At 38.0% G+C, this 24,483-nt stretch overlaps 2 protein-coding genes across 8 annotated transcripts in view; one reads left to right on the top strand and one right to left on the bottom strand.

Moving 5' to 3' along the window:
* ODR4 (odr-4 GPCR localization factor homolog) overlaps positions 1–8,091 on the bottom strand; it is a 45,556-nt gene extending 37,465 nt beyond the window's left edge. For 3 of the 6 annotated variants that reach the window (XR_013812919.1, XR_013812920.1, XM_079760683.1), the window contains exons 1-4: positions 7,941–8,091; positions 7,524–7,592; positions 4,778–4,898; positions 2,164–2,298 (exon numbers count right to left, since the gene is read on the bottom strand). Coding sequence is in view for 4 of the 6 variants with exons in the window: in XM_079760683.1 (XP_079616809.1) it covers positions 2,164–2,298; positions 4,778–4,876 (234 nt within the window). In the remaining 2 variants the exon portion in view is untranslated. Of the gene's footprint in view, positions 1–2,163; positions 2,299–4,777; positions 4,899–7,523; positions 7,593–7,915 lie in introns of all 6 variants that reach the window. The other 3 variants (XM_079760684.1, XM_079760685.1, XM_079760686.1) reach the window with 3 other exon arrangements.
* Positions 8,092–8,140: 49 nt separating this feature from the next.
* Positions 8,141–24,483, top strand: part of TPR (translocated promoter region, nuclear basket protein) — a 66,487-nt gene continuing 50,144 nt past the window's right edge. The window contains exons 1-14 of one of the 2 annotated variants that reach the window (XM_079760680.1): positions 8,141–8,303; positions 8,665–8,976; positions 10,656–10,760; positions 13,044–13,117; positions 14,915–15,011; positions 16,352–16,455; positions 16,780–16,944; positions 17,338–17,430; positions 17,823–17,903; positions 17,984–18,071; positions 18,803–18,943; positions 20,610–20,701; positions 20,966–21,163; positions 23,663–23,770. In XM_079760680.1, the coding sequence (XP_079616806.1) occupies positions 8,234–8,303; positions 8,665–8,976; positions 10,656–10,760; positions 13,044–13,117; positions 14,915–15,011; positions 16,352–16,455; positions 16,780–16,944; positions 17,338–17,430; positions 17,823–17,903; positions 17,984–18,071; positions 18,803–18,943; positions 20,610–20,701; positions 20,966–21,163; positions 23,663–23,770 (1,728 nt within the window). In that variant the 5' untranslated portion in view covers positions 8,141–8,233. The remainder of the gene's footprint in view (positions 8,304–8,664; positions 8,977–10,655; positions 10,761–13,043; positions 13,118–14,914; positions 15,012–16,351; positions 16,456–16,779; positions 16,945–17,337; positions 17,431–17,822; positions 17,904–17,983; positions 18,072–18,802; positions 18,944–20,609; positions 20,702–20,965; positions 21,164–23,662; positions 23,771–24,483) is intronic. The other variant, XM_079760679.1, reaches the window with a different exon arrangement.

Below are 24,483 nucleotides of genomic sequence, written 5' to 3'. Positions count from 1 at the left end.
AAAAATGTGAATATATTTTGCTACATAAATTTTATGTTTCTGTATGCATCTAAGTATATACACACAAATATATTAGCTACATAAATAACCATATATACACACAAAACTTTTGGAAATGAAGTTTAAAATATTTAACATTTTTGTTAGAAGATGATATTAAATATTTCTTGGATAACTACACTAGAGGCCCAGTGCACAAAATTCGTGCACTTGGTGGGTGGGTGTGTGTGTGGGGGTCCCCTCAGGCCAGCCTGTGCCCTCTCGCAATCCGGGAGCCCTTGGGGGATGTCCAACTAAGCCGCTGTGCTCGCCAGCCATGAGCCCGGCTCAGGGCTTCTGGCTGAGTGGCACTCCCCTGTGGGAGTGCACTGACCACCGGAGGGCAGCTCCTGCATTGAGCATCTGCCCCCTGGTGGTCAGTGCGTGTCATAGCGACCGGTTGTTCCGCTTTTCGTTCCATTTCTGTATTAGCCTTTTATTATATAGGATACTACACACCTCCATCACAAAAACATGTGTGTTTAAAAGATTTAAAGTTCATTAGAGAAAGAAATAATTTTACTTTTACCTTGCTCTGACATTCTTTATTAGATGATATAAACCATTTAATATCTAATTTTAATTAATTTAAACATCATTTCCTTGCCCACCCCCAAATCAGTTTCTTGCCTATATAATAGCAACACCATCTTCCTAGAAACCCAGGCTAAAAATCTTAGTAATCTTGAGCTACTCTTTCTTTCACAATATTTCTCCATTCGCAATCTACTTGCTCACTAAATTGTCTTGATACTAGTTCTTTCTGAAATGTTTTGGCAATGAAGTTTTAGTTCACTGCTTCAGTTTATTCATGCATTCATTTATCCAATATTTTGGAGTTTTCTTTATACACTATGAAAATACTGTGCTTGGCACAGAGGATATAGCCATAAACAAAACAGATATAAACCCTGTTCCTCATGAAGCTGAGTCTAGCTTAGACTCACATCATCTTTTTTTGGACTATTGCTATTATATGTTTTTTGTTCTGTGTCCAGTCTCTCTACTCTCCATTTACATTGTACTAAGGCATTAAACTGCCACGCGTCCAAAACGGAAACCAACCTTACACGCCACGATATTTTGAATTTAATTTAAAAAATCAATTTGCAATGAATGTTATAAAAATAAATGTATTGCTCATAATTCAGGTATTCTTGAATATTTTCAGGTGAAAATTCTCACAAAAAATGATTTTTTAAAGCATCTATAGACGCTTATGGTGTACAAAGGGTTAAAATTAATTTCTAAATTACTGGAGGATCATATTACCTCCTTCTCCAAATAGGGAGCTCTGAAACTTACCATAGAGCTACTGTCTACCAAACAAACTCCTCACTTCTTAGGATGGGACTCCAAAGCCATCCATAACTGGCCCTTTACAGTCTTATGTATAACTATATTCTTTTATATATCCTGTATTTCAATTATACCCAATTGCTTGCTATTTTCCTAACATACCTTTAACTTTAATGCCCTCAGGTCATTTATACATACCTTCCTTTGGACATTGAATTTGTTCCCTTACTTCTACTGGCAAAATCCTATTCATTTTTCGAGTTCAGAGCCTTCTATCAGACTGTCTGAATCCAGCCATTGGCAGGTATTTAGTTATTCCCCCTCTATATTTCTGTAACATTTTCTATTTTTATCTCATTTCTCTTATAACTGGTTTGGGTAATGTCTTTTGCTTTGGTTAAAACATAAATTATGAGGATTTTTAAAAAATTTAACCATCATTTATTGCCTCAATGCCTAGTTTAAACCTTTAAAACAATCTGACCAGAAACTATATTATCAATAACCAGTATTATTTTAAAGTAAAAACTGAAAATAAGCTAAATGAACGTAGTAGGAGTTAAAAAAAATAGAAGATAAAAATTAACAATGGAAAAGCATAGCATATAAGATTAAAATGTCAGACTGCCTCGGTTCAAATCCCAGTTCCACTACTTATTCTGTAATATTGGGTAGGTTACTTAACTTCCAGTAAGAAAATGCAAGCTGTGAAAACTTAAGAATGAGTACTCTGAAATCCTACTCTGGTAATCTGAGGATAAAGTGATTTTATTGTGTCAGTCAATAAACACAAACTTAACTATATAAGGAGAAAACTATGGTGACCTGGTTAGCATGTTCTGTGGCCCATTCTTCATCCAAGTTATCCAATTGATCTTTGGGATGCTTGAGGTTCTCATTTCTTTCCTCTTTCGGTGGTGTTCTAGTGGCAAGAATCACATAATCTTTCTGTGAAGAACACTTAAAAACAAATTAGAAAAACTTATTAGAGTGATATCTGACTGAAGAATATAAAGCTCTTATGACATACAAAAATAGTAATATTTATAACAGCTTAAATTGTTAATGTCTATATTATAATGGAATCTATACAGAAATCAATTTTCATAAATATGCTTACAACACTTCTCCCACATGTCATCTTTTAATATATTTACTATCAGCCTCTTATTTATTTGGACATCCAAATGTGAATCACATAGTGGTCACTAAAAATGACTTACTGGATGAGTAAATGAACTACATTTAAATCAAAAGAAAACAAATACGCTCGGTCAATTTTCTAGTTATTATATTTATTTCCTATATAATTTGAACATATTGGTGGTTCAATGAAATAAAGCAACAAATGACCTTATGCATCTTACTGTCATTGAAATGACAAATACTGTATATCAACAGAAACTAAAAAACAAAAAGAAAAATACAAAAAAATGACAATAGTGGGAAACTTGCATATGTGTGTCCACAGAAAAACAAGGGGACACATAAGTGAAATGGTATCAGATTTATGTTCCTTAGTTTTAATAGCAGTTAAATGGTAATCAAAGGTGGGAAACCCAAATATAAATTAAGGGACATTTAATAGCCTAGTGTTATTACAGTCGAAGGTTCCTATAAAGAAAGAATAAAAATAAGACTGATAATACAAGTTAGTATGTGGTCATCCTCAGACATGACCTGAAATTCCCATCTTTAGTGTCATCTTGGACTAGAAAAGAAAGAGAATTTATTTCTATAAAAGTTATTTCCAGAGAGTTACATTCAAATGTACACAGGAAAAGGTAGGTGCTGATTAAGAAAGTTACTCCTTCTCATAAAATCTATGACTTTGAAAAGAAAATGACCCTAGAAGTAGGAAACAGATAAGCTTGACGGGAAGGAGAGAAAAATGATGAACCCCGGAATAAAGAGGAAGAAAGAACATGTAGAAGAGTGGAAGGAATTAAAAGGCAGCATGAAGCAACAGCAGAAGGAACATCCTAAATTGGGAGAGGCATTTGTGAGAAACCGTCTATATGCACTAAGGCAAGTTTGGAAGAGGGTATTTCTCACTGAACTTTTATTTTATGAACCCATCTTTCTCTAAAACTCTTCTTCCTTTAAATTAAAAAGAAAAATGGGAAGTAAAGAAACTTAAATAAAAAGTTCCTAGCAGCATGCATATAAGCCTAACCAATGGACACAGACAACAGGGGGGTGAGGGCATGAGTGGGGAGGGGGGGAAGGGGGGAAAAAACCTATGGAGAAAAAAAAACAAACACAAACACCAGCATCATAAAAGATTTAACATTTAACACAAAAAAAATAAACATATAAAGTAAAAAAATAAAAGTTCCTAGCAAAAGGAACCCTATATTAGATACTGAGTTTCCGGAATAAGAAAGAAGTTCAGATTGTTGCCAAGAGAGGCAGGCTGGCCATCTAATGAGAGGCCTCATAGGATGGGACTACCTGGGTGAACAGTGCAGGGTCTGCCCTCTGTCTTACAAGGTCAGAATCAGGTTTGTGACCATGAAGGTGTGACCGGGGGGATCATGGGAATATGGGATAGCATCAGAACAAGGAATGTGAGTTATGCAATTTGAATTCTCTAAGGCATCAGGATAAAATATCCGGAACTAGAGCTCTGTCACAATAGAGCTTCATTTGCTAACAGGCCTCAAACTCAAGCCCTTGGGCCACAGTGCACTTTCCCCTAAACGGTGTTTAGATGGACACAGGCAGTTTGTCTGTTACTCTCTTTTTTAGTTGTTCTTGCTGCTTTGTATTGCTGACGAGTCCTCCTTGCTTATTAACACAGTCTTCCTTCAATTATAATAAGTCAGTTGGTGCTCATGCTTTTTAAAGTAACTGTCCAAATCTCTATTCCATTTTGTGTTGACTTTTAAGGCTTAACTTTATGGGGGAAATAGAATGTGTGTAATTTTCAAATTTTTCCCACCTCTTCCCACTCCCTCTCCATTGAATTAACATTTTTTTAAAAATCAATATGATAAGTACTATACTACGTAACAAAATATAGGATGACTGTTGCTCTAAGACTGAGATAAATTAAAATGGGAATAAAACTGTCAAAAGCTACTTCTATAAAAAACTGAACCACCAGGAAGTAATAAAGATTAAAAGGAAGTACAAAACACTTTGGAAACACACACACAAACATACAAATAATGTGCTCAGTAAAAATTCTGATTTTGAAGTTTCCACATTATAAATTACTTTTGCCTTGTCAAACGGGAATGTGCTCTGACTTGAGCACACCCGGACTAGGTCTGTCATACTGCTCCACATTTTTCCTCAAAAATCCATTTTAAATTTACTTCTCCATTCCATCCCTCCATCCCCGAACCTTGAGTTTATTGTCAAACAGCATGGTTCAACTTTAAATAAACAGGTAATTTGTTCTGTCAATAAACACACAGTAAAAGATACATACCTGTCCTATTAAAAGACCTGAGACAAAAGACTTTCCTTGGAGACTGAGGTTTGTGAGATACTGGCCAATAGTCTCTTCTACAATGTAGGTTCTTCCCATTATTGAGAACTAATTCAATCTCCTAAATTACAAGAAAAAAATATAGTATTTTTAGGGGGGAAATTATAACTTGCAACATTTTCCTCATGGGGGGGAAGTACAGAGAGAGAAGTGGTACTACCTCAATGCTACCCTATGCCTTGCAGTGATTGCTTATTAAATAGGATATTCTTACTTGCAAAGTTCAAATGTAGCTTCAAAATTCTCAACACAGTGCTGCAACCAGAGTTGATATGAGTCTAACCAACCAGAGTTGATATGAGAGATGAAACTGAATACCACATTTCCGATAAGGGAAAGGACACTAAATTAGTAGTCAACACACCTGTATTTTTATTTCAGATGTACTACTCCTTAGTTGTGCTAAAATTAATAATCTATTGCTAAGCCTCAGTATGCATTTCTCAAACAGAAAAGATAATTTTTTTAATCCTCACCTGAGGATATGTTTTTATTGATTTAGAGAGAGAGAGAGAGAGGAAGAGAGAGAGAGAAACAACAACTGGTTGTCTCCCATGAGTGCCCCAACCAGGGATCGAATCTGCAACGTAGGTATGTACCCTGACTAGGAACCAAACTGGCAACCTTTTCAGTGTACGGGATGACATTCCCACTGAGCCACATGGCCAGGACAAGGATGATAATATCTGATTTGCTCACTGGGAGGTAGAGAGAACCTAAGCATACTGTGAAGAACTACGACATGCTAGAAGTTGTGCCAGGTGCGATGCTTATGAAGGTAATGCTTGATGTCTGCTCTTGAGTAACCCATAGAACAAGAGCTACTGAAGTAAACAGCAATGCAATAACAACCTTTGTATGGCTCCTGCTAAAACAGAGAAAGGTAATGTAACTTGCCCAAGTGACGAAGCTGGTAAGTGGCAAAGGTACGATGTAAACTCAGTCTGGTTCTAGAATCCATGCCCTTAAACACCATGCTCCTAACGAGGAATCAAACTCAGTTTCTCTTCTAAACCATTACTAAGGGTAACTCCCGACGGCAGATGAGAACCAGTATATTCCTCTTACTGGCCTGTGCTCCTTTGATTTGATTTTCTGTAGCTAAAAAACAAAGATGCCAACTAAAAGAGTAGGCAATAATGAATGATGATCTCAAAGAGTTCACATTTGGTGTGGGAGACAAAAATGTAAAGAGATAATATTCCAAAATGTTATAAAACGATATAAAAGGCTGCAGGTACACAGTTGCAGCATTTTGAATAGAGATAATAAGTCTTTTGAGTTTTATAAAAAATTTCACTCTGAGTCAGCCCAACCAAGTGGAGGCAGCTAGAGATGTGCTGGGATGGCGTATCTGACACCCGTAAACGGTCACAATGATTTGCCTTCTCTAAAACGAAAGCCCAGAGGACTGGCTCCAGCTTGAAATGGCCGGCTGGATGCTGTTCTTGTTGTTGCTGCTGTTGTTTTTCAAAGAGCCTGTTCAGTTTTTTCTCGAAATGCATTAAATGTCTTCCTATCTCTTTTCTGACAACAGTTTGCAGACAATTTTTGTTTAGATTAAATCTAGAACTGCATGTCTAAATCATTAATGCCTCCATAAAAGTAAGAGCTTTTGACTTTTATAGTGCCTTAAACTTAACCCTTTGCACTCGCTTGCTTTTTTCTCGATTCCTTTATTCTAATGCTAACCGTGTGAGTCACACTCGACATCCGAGTGCAAAAGGTTAAAGTATGCATTTCTGTGTTTTAAACTTTCCTCTACTTCATCATGCTATTCTACTCCTTTCCTTCTGGCCTAATAATTCCGAATTCTTGCAAGAAACAGCAGTGACAGTGACTCCAAAGTTACGGTATGTACCTGGTCTAACCTTATTTCTTCCAAGGTGACACCTATCAGCCATGTCAATGTATAAGAAGCTGAATGCAACAGAAGATGAAAATGTATTGGGTTGTAAAATCTGGTTGAATGCTAGATTTTTTTTTTGTTTGTTTAGTGCTCCTTTGAAATTTTGAAATGTAGCCAACGATACTTTACAAAGGACACTACTAAAAAGGTGGACCTTGGCTTACACAGTTCAGTTTTACCTGAAATGTTGTGCGTCAGCAGGAGCTTCCCAAGTTGTCCAAACACTGTGACTTGAGACAACTCTACCGCCCTGCACTCTGATTACCTACTCTACAAAATAAACCCCAGCAGGTCTGAAAAACCTATCTAAACTCAGGATTCTGCGAGTTCATGTACAAAATACCTGCGCTTTCCAAATGGTCGATCACAATACGATAATATTGTGTACCTAGGGCAAAGTACAGTACTGCCATACCTGCAACCTTAAAGTGATTACATAAAATATTTCAGAGATTTAAAAAAAAAAAAAATCAACCCCAAACTCTTTACTGACATTCGAAAAAGGCCTACTATTGTGGGAATTGCAGGGTGAACGACATGAGCAATGCTTTGTTTCCCATAAAGAATTTAACAAGGTATTTTAGGGGAGCAACCAAACATGACGTCATCTTTACATTCAGCTGAGATGCCAGAGTTACCTCTGGAAACAAGCCGTTCTCTTCAGGCGGCAGAGTGAGAAGTGGTTTATAAGAAACGTGCTTAAAAACGTTTGTGACGGCTGTTTTTCCATTTAAAAAAATATATATAAATGTAAGGTCACCTTTTCTGCAATGTTACCTTAGCACACCAAACAGAGGTTCCACTCACCACTCCTCCGAACTTCCTTTTTCAAACAAAATCTTCGTCCTGGAAAACGAACCGGGCTCCTTAAAATTCCTGTTGGCTCCCTGTTACCCACCCCAACACACACACACACACGCACACACACACGCACACACATGCACACACACACGCATGCACACACATGCGCACACACACACGGCATCTAAACAGCTCTTTCCAATAAGGTGAGTCTGTCAGAGTTGGATTTGAGTGTGTGGTGCCATCGTGTCTGTCCATACGTTTCCTACAGTCTGTCCGTTTCTTCCTTAAAAAAAGGAAGTTCTCCTGTCCAAGTGCACACACACCACCTTCGCACACACACGCATTACACCCTGAGGCGGAATCACCTGTACGCGTGGCAGGCACACTTACCCGCCGGTGTGTCCGAGGAGTTTAGGGTCCAAGAACCAGCCTCCAGGGACCAGATTCCCCTCAGGCCTTCGGGGCCCAATAATTCATCCGAAGACGACGGGCGTCCCACCCCTTACTTCCCACTCCCAACCCCGGGTCTCCGGAGACAGGTGGCGCAGACTGATGACGCAATGGCCCCCTGCCACCGCCGCAGTTCCTCTGCCAAAGCGCCTGCGGGCCACCCCGCCCCCTTCCGGGCACCGTCCACGGCGTGGCGTTACCCCGGCGCTTGCCATCCGGCCCTGCCGGGACCGATGCCCTCTAGCGGCTCGGTGCCTAGGAGCCGCCCAAGAGGACTAGCCATGGCCTCTCGAAGCTTCGATGGTAAGCTGGCCCTGCTTTTTAGGGAGGGACGTGGGTTAATAAGCACCATGGGGCGCCACCTCGCGGACAGTGGCCACGCGGCCTGCTTAGGAGAGCCGGGGGGCGGGAAGAAAGGAGGAAGCTGACCCGATGTTGCGTAATTGGGCTCCGCGAGGCGTTTGAGGGGAGAAAAAAAATACATTTCCCAGAATGCTGCGGGGCTAAATGCTAGTGAAAAAGGGAAGTCGGAGGGCAGGTCCGGGTCAGAGGCCGCCGCTGAACTGTTCCCAGGATGCGCCGCTGCCGGCTGCTGCGCGCGCATTCGGACGCGGGCGCCGTTGCGCTGGAGGTGCCGCCACTCACCCAAGATTTGATTTCCCAGGGTCCCGCCGCGGGAACCTCCGGCGGGCCGGCGCGCGCGAGCCCCCGAGCGAGGCGGCAGAGGTGGCCGCCCCGGCCTCTGGGTCCTCCTGGTCTTCGCCTTGCTTCTCCGTTTCTGGTCCGTCGGCCGCTGCCGCGGCGGCTCCCGGCGGCCTGGCCGACATGGCGGCGGTGTTGCAGCAGGTCCTGGAGCGCACGGAACTGAACAAGCTGCCCAAGTCCGTGCAGAACAAACTGGAAAAGTTCCTGGCCGACCAGCAGTCCGAGATCGACGGCCTGAAGGGGCGGCACGAGAAGTTTAAGGTGGAGAGCGGTAAGTGACGCCCTTCCCGCCCCTCAGGTGGTGGGCCCCGACTCCGGCGCCGCGGCTGGTCTTTCCCGCTTACGAGCTCCCTCGCTCTCAGGCTGCGACTCCCCTGGTAGCATCGCTTCCTCGCTCTCGTGGGCCCGCTAAGGCCTTGTCTTACCGGCTCCTCTCACAGTCTGATACGCAGGAGCCTTTTGTGTCGGTTCGTTTCTGTTTGTAAATCTGAATGCCCAGTCAGGTCCGTTTTCTTGGTGATGAGGGCAGTCTCCCAGAACAAGAAATTGTGACCATCTGGGGTCTGTGTACCCCGCACCGAAGAGCCTACAGCCTCTGTCTGAGCCTAGCGTGCCCCGTATGTCGGTTGCACGGACAGCCGTGGTGATTTCCGCCCGGTTGCCGGCTCACCTGCATTCAATTTGTCCAATTGACCGTCTCGTGCGCTGGCTCTGAGTGTGTGCGTGGCTCTGGTTCCAGACCGTGATGGGCAACCTTTTGAGCTCGGTGTGTCAAACTTCGCCAAAAAACTGAGCATAACTCGGGTAGAGTGTCACTTTGAGGAGAAAAAAAAACAACATTATTTCGCGATATTTATAGTTTAAATAACATAAATGTACAATTGTTATATATAATTGTATTTAATAAACCAAAAACTAATATTTAGTGCTGACACGCGTGTCAGAGGTTCGCCATCCCTGCGGAGGAACTAGATGCTCGCAGAAATGCGTCGGCGCAAAGGACGGCGTTGGCAGCGGAGTGAATGCGCGGTCAAGACGTTTCCTCTGTCGGACTTCACCTCTGAAAGTTGGAGTTTAATAGAAAAATACGTTACGCCCTATTTAGTCATGCCTGGAGTAGACCCTCAAAGAAGAGCAGAGTTACCGACACTAGTGAGGCTTGAGCGTCCTTGATAAAAGGTTCACCCTTAGTAAAACACAGACTTCCTGCCTTAGGCTTGGGTTTACCAGCTGCCGGCGGGGATGCTGCCGGGGTTTTGTTTGCTAAGTGGGTTGAAAGTCCTGAATGAATTTTTACTTCAAAAAGTGTAGCCGAATTGATGTTGGAAATTAATTCCCCGGGTCCCCAAGGTGAATATAGTACACTGCATTCTGTTCATTAATTGACAGAAAAATATTGAGTGTCTTGATGTGCCTGATAACAGTGCTGAACAGCACTTACTCAAAGCCCTTCCCGTGATAAGATAACACATTTGTTTTTACACAAATGTAGTAATTGTATGCTTTGGGGTATGTTTTGGCTTGTTTTCACACTAGCCTTTTAAAGCAGATGGTTTTTAATGGAAATAATTTTTTCTCCATTTTTAATAAAGCTTAGTTGGCTGCTTTTTATGCTAAGATATCTACTGACGTGTGAGGAAAATACCGAGATATAAGACATGTTTCCTGCCTTGAAGAAGTTCTTAACTTGTGGGATAGATAGACAAGTAATTTGTAAAATCCCCCTCAGGCCTTATTTTCTTTTGTCATATACTTACCATATAAGTCCGTTGGAAATATTGAAGTCATTTTCAGTGCTACATGTATTTACCTTTACTCAAGTTTTCTTACTTGGAGTGCAGTTCCAATACTATGTCTTAAATTTTAAAATGAAGCTTATTAAAAATAAGTGGCAGTATCGAAATTGAAGGTACATGTGTGCTTTATTTTATTTTCTCTGCTCTTCTGTAGAACAACAGTACTTCGAAGTAGAGAAGAGGCTGTCCCACAGTCAAGAGAGACTTGTGAATGAAACCCGAGAGTGCCAAAGCTTGCGGCTTGAGCTAGAGAAGCTCAGTAAGTATTTAATTACATCTTTTTTTTTTTTAATGTATTTTTATTGATTTCCGAGAGGAAGGGAGAGGGAGAGATAGAAACATCAATGATGAGAGCCAATCATTGACTGGCTGCCTTCTGCATGCCCCCTACTGGGGATGGAGCACACAACCTGGGTAAGTGCCCTTGACTGGAATCCAACCAGGGACCCTTCACTCTGCAGACTGATGCTCTATCCACTGAGCCAAACCGGCTAGGGCTTAATTACATCTTTATCATATTAGTGGAGTATTGAGATCTTCTGACACTTTTGTATACTTTGGAAACATCTACTTTATATGAAAATACTGTTTTTATTTATGGTAATATTTTGATTTTTCATTCCGTGGTAAAAGAAAATAGGGTTTAATGGTCAGGAGGCCTTGATTCTAATTCTGAGTGCTATTAAAATGTTCTTTTGCCATATGTAACTCATAATAGTGCCTGACTGTTGTTTATAAAATGGCTAGAACCACATGCCCATCTACTTACTATACAGATCAAATGTGATATTTTAGAAAGCATTTTGAAAAAAATAAAAGCAATTAGGCAACTGAAAAGGTAAAGAGAGTGCTTAATTATTTTTGTTGTTGAAAAATTAAAACCTATTTCATTTGTTTTAATTTTCTGTTAGGATTTTTATAAATACTTATTGATCTCAAGATATTTCCTACTTAATCCTAGTTCAGGTGAAAGAAGAGTAGCTAATTTCCTTCTTAATTAGTTTTCTTACATCATTAAGTACTAAAAAGTACACAAGATCTTAATTAAAGGTCTTGATCAGGCATCCTCAAACTACGGCCCGCAGGCCACATGTGGGTGTTTTTGCCGTTTTGTTTTTTTACTTCAAAATAAGATATGTGCTGTGTGCTTAGGAATTTGTTCATAGTTTTTTTTTTAACTATAGTCCGGCCCTCCAATGGTCTGAGGGACAGTGAACTGGCCCCCTGTTTAAAAAGTTTGAGGACCCCTGGTCTTGATATTTATTGGGAAGATGATGTGTATTTGCTTTGTCTACAATAGAAAAGACCTGGTAGAGTAGGGGCATAATATCTGTTACTAGATACAGATGGATTTTATTTTAAGAACTCAGGAAGCAAATGATAAGGAGAATGGTTAAAACATCAATCTTCTTTCTTAACCAGGTTCATGCCCTTTGGCTATTTGGACTATACATTTTTTCAGCTAATTTTGGCACAACTCATTTTTAAAACATGACATACCTATGATGGTATGATATATATACATTTGTAATGAAGGCATATGTGCATATTGAATAACTAGATCCAGTTTATTGTCTATACGTTGTTTTGCTTTGGCATAATAAGAAGGTCTGTACAATAGTGATGCTAAAGAATTTCAGGAAAATGACTGATTATAGCTGCTTGTGTTAGATCTGGAAAAGGGAGAGGGAAGGGAAGATGGGGGTAAAGAAACCTAAACAGACATTTGAGGTGTATACATTTATATATATTTTTTTAGTTTTACTGGATGTGTAAGTTTGGAAAGCCGCAAGTAACTTTAAAGCAAAATAGAAAATTTAGACTAATTTCGTAGGGTTTTTTCTTATAATAAGCCAATTGTTTAAATAGAACTTGACACTGGAAATAGTAATAAAGTATTTGCTCATTAAATTGCTAGCACATAATATAGGTGAGTTTTCATTGAAGAAAACTTAAAGTTAACTCTTTCCTAATTACCTTCATGTGTTTAGCAGAGAAACTATTAAGGAGAGATAGCCCATTCATTATATGTGGACATTGTGGGGTTGGTAATTGGGTATCAAGCATAATTTCCTTTCTTCCGTGCTAAAGGCTCTCTTTACAGTGATTAATAAACTGAATTATAATCACAGTGTCTATTGTGATTTATTCTGTATACATTTTATGGAAGTTAAATGTTATTAACTATTTGGGTATGTTTTCGCTCGGTTTTCTTATTTGTAAATTTAATTCACTGTTTTTTTGTGTTTGATTTGCAAGATGTCATTGAAAAATAAAGAAGTTGGTAATTACATATGCTTTTACCTATAAATGTTGGCTGGAATGATCACATGGAATTTTGGAGACAGGATAGCATATTTTAAAATTTGATCTAGAAATACAGTAAATTTGGCATGTATTTATGATTTGGAATGTAATGTATAACTCAGACTTTTTGAAACTCTGTTTCTTAACTTTAAAGTGTATATGAGTGGCAGTTGGATAAAACCTGTTCGTTGCAAGTTTTAAGCCTGTGTGTGCTCATAAAATTCCTTTTATCCAGACAGTCAACTGAAGGCACTAACTGAGAAAAACAAAGAACTTGAATTTGCTCAAGATCGCAACATTTCCATTCAGGTAAATGTTATTCCTATGAATAAAACTAATTATAAACATGATACTTGAGGAAGTTTTCTATTCTGATCTATTAGTTATTTAGTCAATGGTAAGATGAAACAGATGTTCTATTAGAAGAAGCTACTAGCAAAAGCATATACATAAATTTCTTAATTGAATCTTTATATGTTTTATTGATAGATTGGACATTTACTCATTAGACTATATATTAGTACTTGACATAAAAAAAGCTTGCTTTTTTAGCTCTGAAGCGCTCTTAAGTTGTGATTTTTTAAATTATCATTGTAAGTAAAGTGCCGGAGAATTAGACGTAGGATAGATGGATGTACATAGGTCCAACTATCCATCTAGTCACTCACCCATTTACCTACCTGCCTTCCATCTTTCCTTTCTCTTAGAAATTATCTATTTAATGCTTACTATTGCCAGGCATTATTTCAGTTATTGAGTGTATGGGTGATTACACATCAGAAATCATTTACTTAGAATAGTGATATGAAAACAGACTGAATGTGATTACAAGGGTTGTTGACCAATTTGTTTAATAAAATGATCATACCCATAAAAAACTTTAGACTCCATTGCTTTTTTAAAATTTGTATTTGATTTGAGTTTGAAAGGTACAAAAAAATTCAAGAGGGAAAATGGGCAAAGGAATTTTAAAAAAGCAAAACAGAAGTAGCTGCATAAATGGTTAATGACAATGTGAGATGTTGCTCTACTTCACTTATCAGAAAAATGCAAATAAAACAGTAACTTAATTATCTTTCACCTTCCATGTTAACAGTAATTTCTTTGTTTGTTTTTTAAGAGCAATCTGTACTTTGACATGGATGGCTTGAGAATTGATACTTATTACTCAAAAGCATATAAATTGCTGTTGTCCTGCTACAAAAGCAGTTTGACTATGACTAAATATGTTAAGATTTTTAAGTAACTCCATTTCTAGGGATCTCTTACTGAGAAACTAGAGGCCCAGTGCATGAAAATCATGCACTGTGGGGAGAGGCGGGGCGGTCCTTTAGTCTGGCCTATGCCTTCTTGCAGTCCAGGACCCCTCAGGATGTCCGCCTGCTGGCTTAGGCCCGCTCCCCCATCCCCACCCAGGTTCCAGCCTAAGCTGGCAGTCAGACATCCCTATCGCAGTCCGGGACTCTTGCAGTCTGGGACCCCCTCACTCCTTACCACCCGCCTGCAGTGGAGGCAGGAGAGGCTCCCACCACCACCACTTTGCTTGCCAGAGCACCGCTTAGCCAGAAGCCGGGCTCGCTGCTCCTTAGTGCTGCTTTGGAGGCGGGAGAGGGAGCCTGGGCTCTGAGCGGTGCTCCCCCTGTGGGAGTGCACTGACCACCAGGGAGCAGCTCCTGTGTTGAGCATCCATCCCCTGGTGGTCAGTACATGTTATAGCGACCAGTCATTCCACCGTTTGGTCGATTTGCATATTAGGGTTTTATTATGTAGAGGATAATTTCAACTGAGGTGTAAATGTAGTGACATCAAAAAATTAGTAAGTTAAATGCCCTATGAAAATGTATTTAAGTAGGACACTTTCAAGTGATAGCGACATGAGTTTTTCATGAGCCAAGGAAAAATAATTTTTAAAACTCCAAAGCATGAACAGAAATGTTGAGAATATAGGTAATTTTTAAACTTTCTGCTATATGAGCTAGAAGAAAAAAAACCATTTTAAATCATAGCTAACATGAACTAAAGTGACAATTTCATATTCAGGTTCCTGTATTGATGATCAGCTTAATTAATTTATGTATGTATTATGCTTACTCCTTTGTATGACAGAGCCAGTTTACAAGGACAAAGGAAGAATTAGAAGCTGAGAAAAGAGACTTAATTAGAACCAATGAGAGACTATCTCAAGAACTTGAATATTTAACAGGTATGAAGAAGTGCTTTAGCCTCTACCGCCACTCTTCCTTTCTCTTCTAACAGTGCCAGGAATTAATCTCCTGTTCATGTCTGTTGGTGTTTATTTATCATAGCTCAGAATAGAGTTCCTATTGTTTCTCCCACTTACTTTAGATCATTACCAAGGATTTAAAGAAGTGTCTAGACAAGTACGTAAACGAAAAATATCTCAAGTAGTAATTTAGACCAAGATCTACATGCAAAGATACTCAATAGAATGTTATTTGTAATATCAAGTTGGAAGTAGTTTAAATGTTTATAGAGGCTGAAATCATTTATTTTATATATACACCTTTGCTAGTATAAGTTGTCTACGAGCATTCAATATAAGAAGCTAAATGGGGAGCCCATACTTAGAAACATACACTGAAGTGTAGGTAGGAGGCAGGAATATAAAATATATAAACATAGGCTATAATATATAGTACAGTTGGTATATTTAGATAAATATGACATGCAGTTTACTGGTATCAAGTTCCCTTTGTTTACTTTTTGTAAGCGTTTTGAAAAGTTTTAGTTCTATTAAAAGAAGAATTTTCAAATATTTATGTTGCTATATAATATTTAATTAGACATTTCCAGTCTCAGAAAAAAGTTACTTCAAATTATTTGTTGATGTTGATCAGTTGGTGAGTAGGTAAAATTAAAAGAACTTTTCTTCGTAAAAACCTTTGTAAGGAATTAAAGGAAAGTAAGTATGTATCCTGGTTTTGTATAGGAGGTCTTTATATGTATCTTTTTTTTTTAACTTAGCAAGTAGCTGTTTGTGAAATATTAATAGAACTTTGGTTATATGTCAGAAAAATTAATGTTAATTTTGTATATTTAGCTTTAGGTATTGCATTTAAATAAAATAACCAGTGTAATTTAAATGTCTGGTTGGGTGCAGTAATTTGGTTCTTTTATCATCTGCTTGCTAAAATTAAATTTATATTAAGTATCTCAGAATTAAAGTAAAATAAAACAATTGAAAACTACTTACTTAGTATTAAATGTTTATATTCCTAGATATGCATTTTTTTAAATATATTTTTATTGATTTCAGAGAGGAAGGGAGAGAGAGAAACATCAATGATGAGAATCATTGATTGGCTGCCTCCTGCACGCCCCCTACTGGGGATCGAGCAGCAACAAACAAGGCATGTGCCATAGACAAGAATCGAATGAACAAGGGACCCTTCAGTCCTCAGGCCAATGCTCCATCCACTGAGCCAAACCCACTAAGGCCTACTCTAGACAGACATTTTTGATGTTTGATTCCTCTAAGCAATAATTAGTTATTACTTTCAAATTGTCTTCTGACCTTTCTAGAGGATGTTAAACGCCTAAATGAAAAACTTAAAGAAAGCAATGCAACAAAGGGTGAACTTCAGTTAAAACTGGATGAACTTCAAGCTTCTGATGTTTCTGTTAAGGCAAGTAACAAATAAATCCTAAATATATAAAATATAATTTTTGCTTAAAACTCACCTAAATTAAATTTAGGCAAGATATCTATAAAGTAACTAAAGCTGTGTTTTGTTTTTTAATGTCAGGGAATTAATGTAGCTTTAATTGAACTGTTTTGGTTATGTGATATTTTAATTTCTTATTCTTTTCTGATTATGTTTTCTGTTAAGAATTCTTGCAGATACTTATTTCTGTTATGAGGTATTCTGCTTCTGTTTCTTGGCTGCAGGCAAAATCATAAATAACCACATATTATGTTTTACTATAAAAAAATTTTTAAATTTCTTTAGCATCGAGAAAAACGCTTGGAGCAAGAAAAGGAATTGTTGCATAATCAGAATACATGGCTGAATACGGAGTTGAAAACCAAAACTGATGAACTCCTGGCTCTCGGCAGAGAAAAAGGAAACGAGATTCTAGAGCTTAAATGTAATCTTGAAAACAAAAGAGAGGAGGTATGTTAGTAAAATTGTATCTTTGTGTTGGTTACAACTTAATTTGTGTGACAATTTATTAAACATTTATTCAGTGGTGTACACTTGTAAATGTATTGTAGGATTAAGGGTCACATGTGGAGAATATAACTCGTAAACATTTTGCCTGGGAAATTAACCAGTTGTTTTGAAATAGAATTTATAACATTTTTAAAAAGTGGTGGTAAGTTTTTGTGAGCTATATCCAAACATGTTCCATAAACTATGTTTTTATTTTCTCAAATATCCATATTTTATATAAAATGTTCTTAGGCTATTGGAGATTATTTTGCATTTGGCAGCTAGATTTCATATCAAATTAATTTCAGTTAATATAGCATTCTCCCCCAACCCAACTCTACTTTTTGTTTTTAGGTTACTAGAATGGAAGAACAGATGAACAGCTTGAAAACTTCAAATGAGAATCTTCAAAAGCATGTAGAGGACCTGTTGTCCAAACTGAAAGAGGTATAGTGACTGCTGTAAAATGTCTCTTACAGAAATAATAAAGCACTTAGGAAACTTTATTTTATAAAATTATTTTATGTTTTTAACTGGTACCACAAAATAGTCAGGACACTTACCTAATCAGATACAGCAATTGTATGCTATATCCAAAGTAATGTCTAAAAATGAGTATCATTAATTTTAATACTTGAGTATTCCCCTTTTATTATCAATATTTTATCCTTAAAGTAATTCATCTTTATCATGAAAACTGATTTTCATTTTATCTCATTACCATACAAACCTTTTTTTATCTTGGTGCTTGATAAGCCTTCTAAATTCAGTTCAAAGATGTCTGCTATAATTGATACTGTTATTTATTTATTTATTTATTTGTGGATTTTTTTTTTTAGGCTAAGGAACAGCAGGCCAGTATGGAAGAAAAATTCCACAATGAATTAAATGCTCACATAAAACTCTCTAACCTATACAAGGTAGGTACCCTGCCTCACTTTTTAGTGTCCTAATGTTATATTATTGGATGTTTTGGTAACTTTTTAAGTTTATATTTTAGAGTGCTGCTGATGACTCCGAGGCAAAGAGCAATGAGCTGACCCGAGCAGTGGATGAACTACACAAACTTTTGAAAGAAGCTGGAGAAGGTAAATTTTCAATTATGCAAAGATTATTTTATTTTTAGATAGAAGGTACTTTTTTCTTACCTTTGTGTAGATTGTTGGGTTTAGAAGTTAGATTAACTTTATTATGGACAGAAACTCTGATATAGAAGAAAGATCCTGGATTAAGATATTTTAAATTATTTTGTTAGCAAATACTGTATTTGAAAATATAGTTCTGATTTTTCTATTTTGTTTAGCTAATAATTTTATGTATAATCTGATTTCTAGTAGAAAAATTTTTCCCCACAAAATATTTACTTTGATAAGTACATAAGTTTATAGTTTGGGTACTCTCTTAATCCATAAATAAGCCTCACTTTTAAATTATAAATAGTGTATTTTAAAATCTCTGATTTTCTTATATTCTTGCTTTTCTTGAAATACGTTTTTTTATAGTCTTTTTCAGTTATTTCCTATCTTCTAAACTAGAGATCAAATTAAAACCAAAGAGATACTTAGAGGCACTTTTTTACAATTTGAGTTCCTTTATTTTCTCTGTGAATAGGAGACATCAAAAGAAGAAATAGATTTGCCAGGCCAGGACACTTTTTAGGATTTATATGTAGAGCAAGAACATTAGTGGGTACTATCAACCACAGCCTGTCTAGAATATAATATTGTTGGATGGAGGGGAAAATGACTATTCTGTTACATTTTATAAGCTCCAACTTTTCAATTACATGTTTGAATATTGTCTTTAAAAATATTTTTAGCAAATAAAGCAATACAGGATCATCTTCTAGAAGTAGAGGAATCTAAAGATCAAATGGAAAAAGAAATGCTTGAGAAAATACGGAAATTGGAGAAAGAATTAGAGAATGCAAATGACCTGCTTTCTGCTACTAAACGTAAAGGTATGGATTAAAATGCTTATTTTTTTTTTAAATATATTTTATTGATTTTTTACAGAGAGGAAGGGAGAGAGAGAGTTAGAAACATCGATGAGAGAGAAACATCGATCAGCTGCCTCCTGCACACCCCCTACTGAGGATGTGCCCGCAACCAAGGCACATGCCCCTGACCGGACTCGAACCTGGGACCCTTCAGTCCGCAGGCTGATGCTCTATCCACTGAGCCAAACCGGTTTCGGCTAAAATGCTTATTAATGGCTTGAAATACTAGAACTTCCCTACATGGGTCTCATTTAATTTTACTAATAGAATTGCTCTGTAATGTGATGTAAGAAACTCCATCTAGCTATAGTATTAGAACGTACTTTTAGTTTAAAATTAGTACTTCATATGTACTCTTATTGTATTGTCAGACAGAAGTACCATTTGGTCACGCATAATTGTGCCGATTTTCAGAATAGTTTTAACCATAATTACTGCATGTTTTTTTTAATTGAATCATGTTATATTACTCTTTGATGTCATAATTTTTAATGTTTGTAGGAATTTTTATGTAACTAGAAGCCCGGTGCATGAATTCGTGCACTGGTGGAGTGGGGGGGGGGGTTGGCATGGTGTGGTGGCTGAGGGCCAGGATGCGATTGGCCCTCCGGGCAGGCAGTGGGATGCCCTTGCCGGTGATCTGGTTCTGTCCCGCTGACATTCGCGCCTGTTGTCGGGAGCCACATGGCGGCTGCTTTTATATCCTTTATTCTTTGCGGGGTGTCTACGGAAGGGAAGCGGCCGAGGCCAACTTCCAGGAGGCCAGGCAGCACTGTCATGCCGGTTCATATTGGTGCTTGGCCCGTTCTCCTGAGATTGGACATGCAGGACTACTGAGGAAGTGGCTGCTGCCAGGGCGGTGGGCCACCTGGACGGGTCTGTCAGCAGAGCGGCGCTTCTGCTGTGGGAGCACACTGACCACCAGGGGGCAGCTCCTGCTTTGAATGTCTGCCCCCTGGTGGTAAGTGCGTGTCATAACGACCAGTCATTTGGTTCGGTTGCTTAGGCTTTTATATCCTATCTAATAAAAGAGTAATATGCAGATTGACCATCACTCCAACACACAAGATCAAGATAGCTATCCCTATGTGGTCAAAGATCCTGCCCCCATGTGGACACAAGATGGCCACCACAAGATGGCCAGCAGGGGAGGGCAGTTGGGAGGTATCAGGCCTGCAAGGGAGGGCAGTTGGAGGCGATCAACCCTGCAGAGGAGGGCAGTTAGGGGTGACCAGGCTGGCAGAGGAGGGAAGTTAGGGGCAAACAGGCTGGCATGGGAGTGGTTAGGGGGTGATCAGGCTGGCAGGCAGAAGCGGTTAAGGGAAATCAGGAAGGCAGGCAGGCGAGCAGTTGGGAGCCAGCAGTCCTGGATTGTCAGAGGGATGTCCGGTGGGATTGGGCCTAAACGGGCAGTTGGACATCCCTCTAGGGGGTCCCAGATTGGAGAGGGTGCAAGCTGGGCTGAGGGACACCCCCTGCCCCCCGTGCACGAATTTCGTGCACCGGGCCTCTAGTGTATAGATAAAAGTGACACACAGTAGATGTCACTTTTTACTTTAAAAAATTTATTAGTACTTTTAATTTCAAATTTTACAAAAATATACTAGATTTCTATGTGTTGACACAGGAGCCATATTATCTGAAGAAGAGCTTGCAGCCATGTCTCCTACTGCAGCAGCCGTAGCTAAGATCGTGAAACCTGGCATGAAATTAACTGAGGTAAGAGAGGTACTAAATATTGTTATTTTCCTTCAGCAAAAGTGTTCATATTTCTCTGAAACATAGTCCTCAGAAAAATTAACCTTAAAATCATCTGATGATTAATGCATTTTTCTGAGAAAGGTTTTCTTGGTTCTTAGTTCTGTGTAATATACAGTAAATATTCCCTCTGTGAGTGCTACTGAATGTTTATTATGAATATAGCCAGACTATGTACTTCTCTTGTTATGCTTGCATTTGAAATGAACTCTCTTCTACTTTCAGCTGTATAATGCTTATGTAGAAACTCAGGATCAGTTGCTGTTGGAGAAACTAGAGAACAAAAGAATTAATAAGTACTTAGATGAAATAGTGAAAGAAGTTGAAGCCAAAGCACCAATTTTGAAACGTCAGCGTGAGGAGTATGAACGTGCACAGAAAGCTGTGGCAAGTTTATCCGTTAAGCTTGAACAAGCTATGAAGGTTGGTTCCATTCCCAAATTTTAGCTGTAGGAAAAATACATTTGAGAAACAGTTAATTATACATATTAAAGCTTGTCATTACATTATGAAACACTTGTAATCACAAAATGTTCTTACCTTTATTTGGCTAAAACTATGAGCGCCTTTTACATTTTTAAAGATATTTGGGATTATTTCTATGTAGCAGGTGATAAATAGCCATTTCCAGTCTTTCTTTTGTAATAGAATGCTTCTAAATTTAGCATAGTCATTTTTTGTCAAACAGTTGTGGTGCAAACTCGATCATTAACTGCATAATGTTGCAGAAGTGAGGAGAACTAGGTTTGCTAAAATAATTGAGGTGATAGAAAAGTATCAGCCTCAGAAACTAATGGAATCCTTTATATCCTCTTATAGTGTGGGGGGAAAAAACCCAGTTGTGATAATTCTGTCTAGAAATGACATTGTTTCACCATAGGGGTGTACTTAGAGATTTATTAAATAATTTTTTTGAGGAAATTCAGTTAAATCAATTTGTATCTGCTGTTCTAAACTGAAATTTCATTTCCCTTTTTTGTTTTTTGTTTTTTTTGAGAATAGTATAAATAAGTTGTATCTTTAATTCTAGCTTAAAACTTTTGTTGCTATTGCTAATACAATTTCAACATTAGTTTAAATCAGGGTATGTTATATCTAATTATCTCTCCCCTGAATCAAATGACATCTACCAGTCTTACTTTGACAGAATATTGGCTTTTTGACACCCCCTTTTCTCATCTGGTTTGAGAAGTGGTCCATTGAATCTAATTAGATCTTGAGTTTCTCACTGTTGAGAAGTGAGCATTTTGCCCAGAGCTTTTTGTCTGAAGGGAATAGATAGTGAGATAGAGGGGCTTAAGAATCAGGAAATAGCAGCTATTCGTTATGGAGAAACCTGTTTTTTTCTCCACTAATGTACAGGTACAGTGATTAAAAAATACCTATCTATACTAATAAAATGGTAATATGCTATAATTAGACCAGGAGACCAGACATCTTTCTACTGTCTGACTTTGTTCCAGACAAAGCCAGAGTGATGAGGGCCAAGGAACAGGCGGTTAGGGGCGATCAGGCTAGCAGGGGAGGGCAGTTGGGGGTCATGAGGCCGACAGGGAAGGGTTGTTGGGGGCCATCAGGCCGGCAGGGGAGCAGTTAGGTGGCGATCAAGCTGGTAGGCAGGCAAGTGGTTAGCAGCCAGTGGTCCCGAGTTGCGAGAGGGATCTCGATTGGAGAGGGTGCAGACTGGGCTAAGGGACACACACACACACACCACCACCACCACCCTCCCTGTGCACGAATTTCATGCACCAGGCCTCACTGCCAAGGAATTTAAAGATAATTACTATAGTTTTTTAATAGCTAAATCTTCTGTCCTTAACATACATCATGTGTCCTTTAGTCAAGATTCTATGATCATCATTTGTTAGATTTTTAGGGTTTTATAACCAAACTAGAGGCCCAATACACGAAATTCATGCAAGAGTAGGCCTTTACAGCCACGGCTGACTGGATCCCTCCCTCGCAGCCAGGGCAGCTGCCTCGATCCCGTGGCTGTAGCCCTGGCTTTATCCCAGAAGAACATCCGGTCTAATTAGCATATTACGCTTTTATTATTAATAACGTCCTTCCTTGACATCTCAATCCCATTTTGAATTCAGTAAATTTGTATTATTGTCATTGTTCATGAAATTTGCCTGCTTCATTTGCCACATACTTTTCTTTTGAAATTGGTTTATGCATGCCTTTAGGGCACTATGCTCAGAAATACTTGAAACACCAGGATAAATATGAGCCATCTTTTCCTTCAATTTTTATGTGAAAATAACATTAAGAAGCAAATGTATGAATTTGAGATAACACAACATTTAAAAGATACACTGCTTATATCAGGCTCCTTATAACTATGCCTCAAATTCCCTAATAAGACTATGGTGCCAAACTTTGCAAAGCACTGCATATACTATTGTTTTGTTTTGTTTTGTTTTACAGGCTTGTGACTTTGGCAACTGATTCTTTACAATTAATTCTTAATGCATTTTTTTATAAAATAAAGTCTTTTATGCATCTTACCCAACATGTTTTACTTAATTGGTATTTTCAGATAACCAGTGCAATAATGATTATTGTAATGTAGCTCTTTGTGTTTGTCTTAGTTTCAAAACTTTTGAGATTATTTATGTGGTATCATTTGAATTTGATGTGGATATAAAAATTGTAATTGACAGTTAATTAGGGGGAGTGGCAAATTGCCAATACTTTTCATATAGTGATGAGCTATCTTTGAGATATTAAATACATATGTTCATATTCATAAAGAATATCTCCATACTATTGGATATGAATATTATAGAATATTTTTAGTTTATAAGTTGATTGCTGTGGTATTTGAGCACTACGTATTTTTGTTATTTGCATAACTGCTTCATTTGTATAGCTCTTAGAAGGAAATACAGAATTTTCATTTGAATTTACATTTTGAAGGAGATTCAGCGATTGCAGGAGGACACTGACAAAGCCAATAAACATTCATCTGTGCTTGAAAGAGACAACCAGAGAATGGAAATCCAAGTAAAAGATCTTTCACAACAGGTTAGAAGTTTTTCTTTTTCTATTTTTCCCCCTAAACTGACAGACCAGTAATGTCTGAATCTGTTGGCAGTTATCTAGGAGAGAACTACCACATTTGAAATTCTCATCAATTAAGAATACTACTCTAGCAGAATTCCAGCCTAGTCTTTGTTTTTTCATAGCCCCTCCCTTTCTTCCCTTTGTCTTTAAGTGTTTGATAAATTTTGAAATCATAGGTACCAGTTGTGATAAATGAAATAATTCAAAGATTAAAAAAAAATTTCCCCCTACCCATGTCCCAGAATATAACCAAATTACAGATTTCTGTATATTTTTTCATGCCATTCTTTTTATAAGTATAAACACACATGAGCATATATAAACATACACTAGTTTTCTTTGTTTTTACTGATATATTAGAACATTACTCTGCCACTTTTTTTTTTAACTGAACTTGTCAGGAAATGTACATCTATTTTTGTTCATGTATTTTACCCTAAGTTTTGTTTGTAGGTCTACACACATAAACACAACACAAAAATTTTACATAAATGAGATTGAAACCTATTTTTCATGTTCTTCTCCATTATATAATACATACATAAGGATGCAAGTACAAGCATATATTTGTACACACAATGTGTATCTTATTGGGTCATTGTTTTACAACAAATTGAGCCAGCCATGCTTCTGAAATTGTAATTTGGCTGCTTTTTTAAAATAACAGCCTTCAT

Source organism: Cnephaeus nilssonii (genome assembly GCF_951640355.1).
Source record: "Cnephaeus nilssonii genome assembly, chromosome: 21".
Classification (NCBI taxonomy): Eukaryota; Metazoa; Chordata; class Mammalia; order Chiroptera; family Vespertilionidae; genus Cnephaeus; species Cnephaeus nilssonii.
The sequence above is the reverse complement of the archived record's forward strand: the minus strand, read 5'-3'. Positions and strand labels throughout refer to the sequence as shown.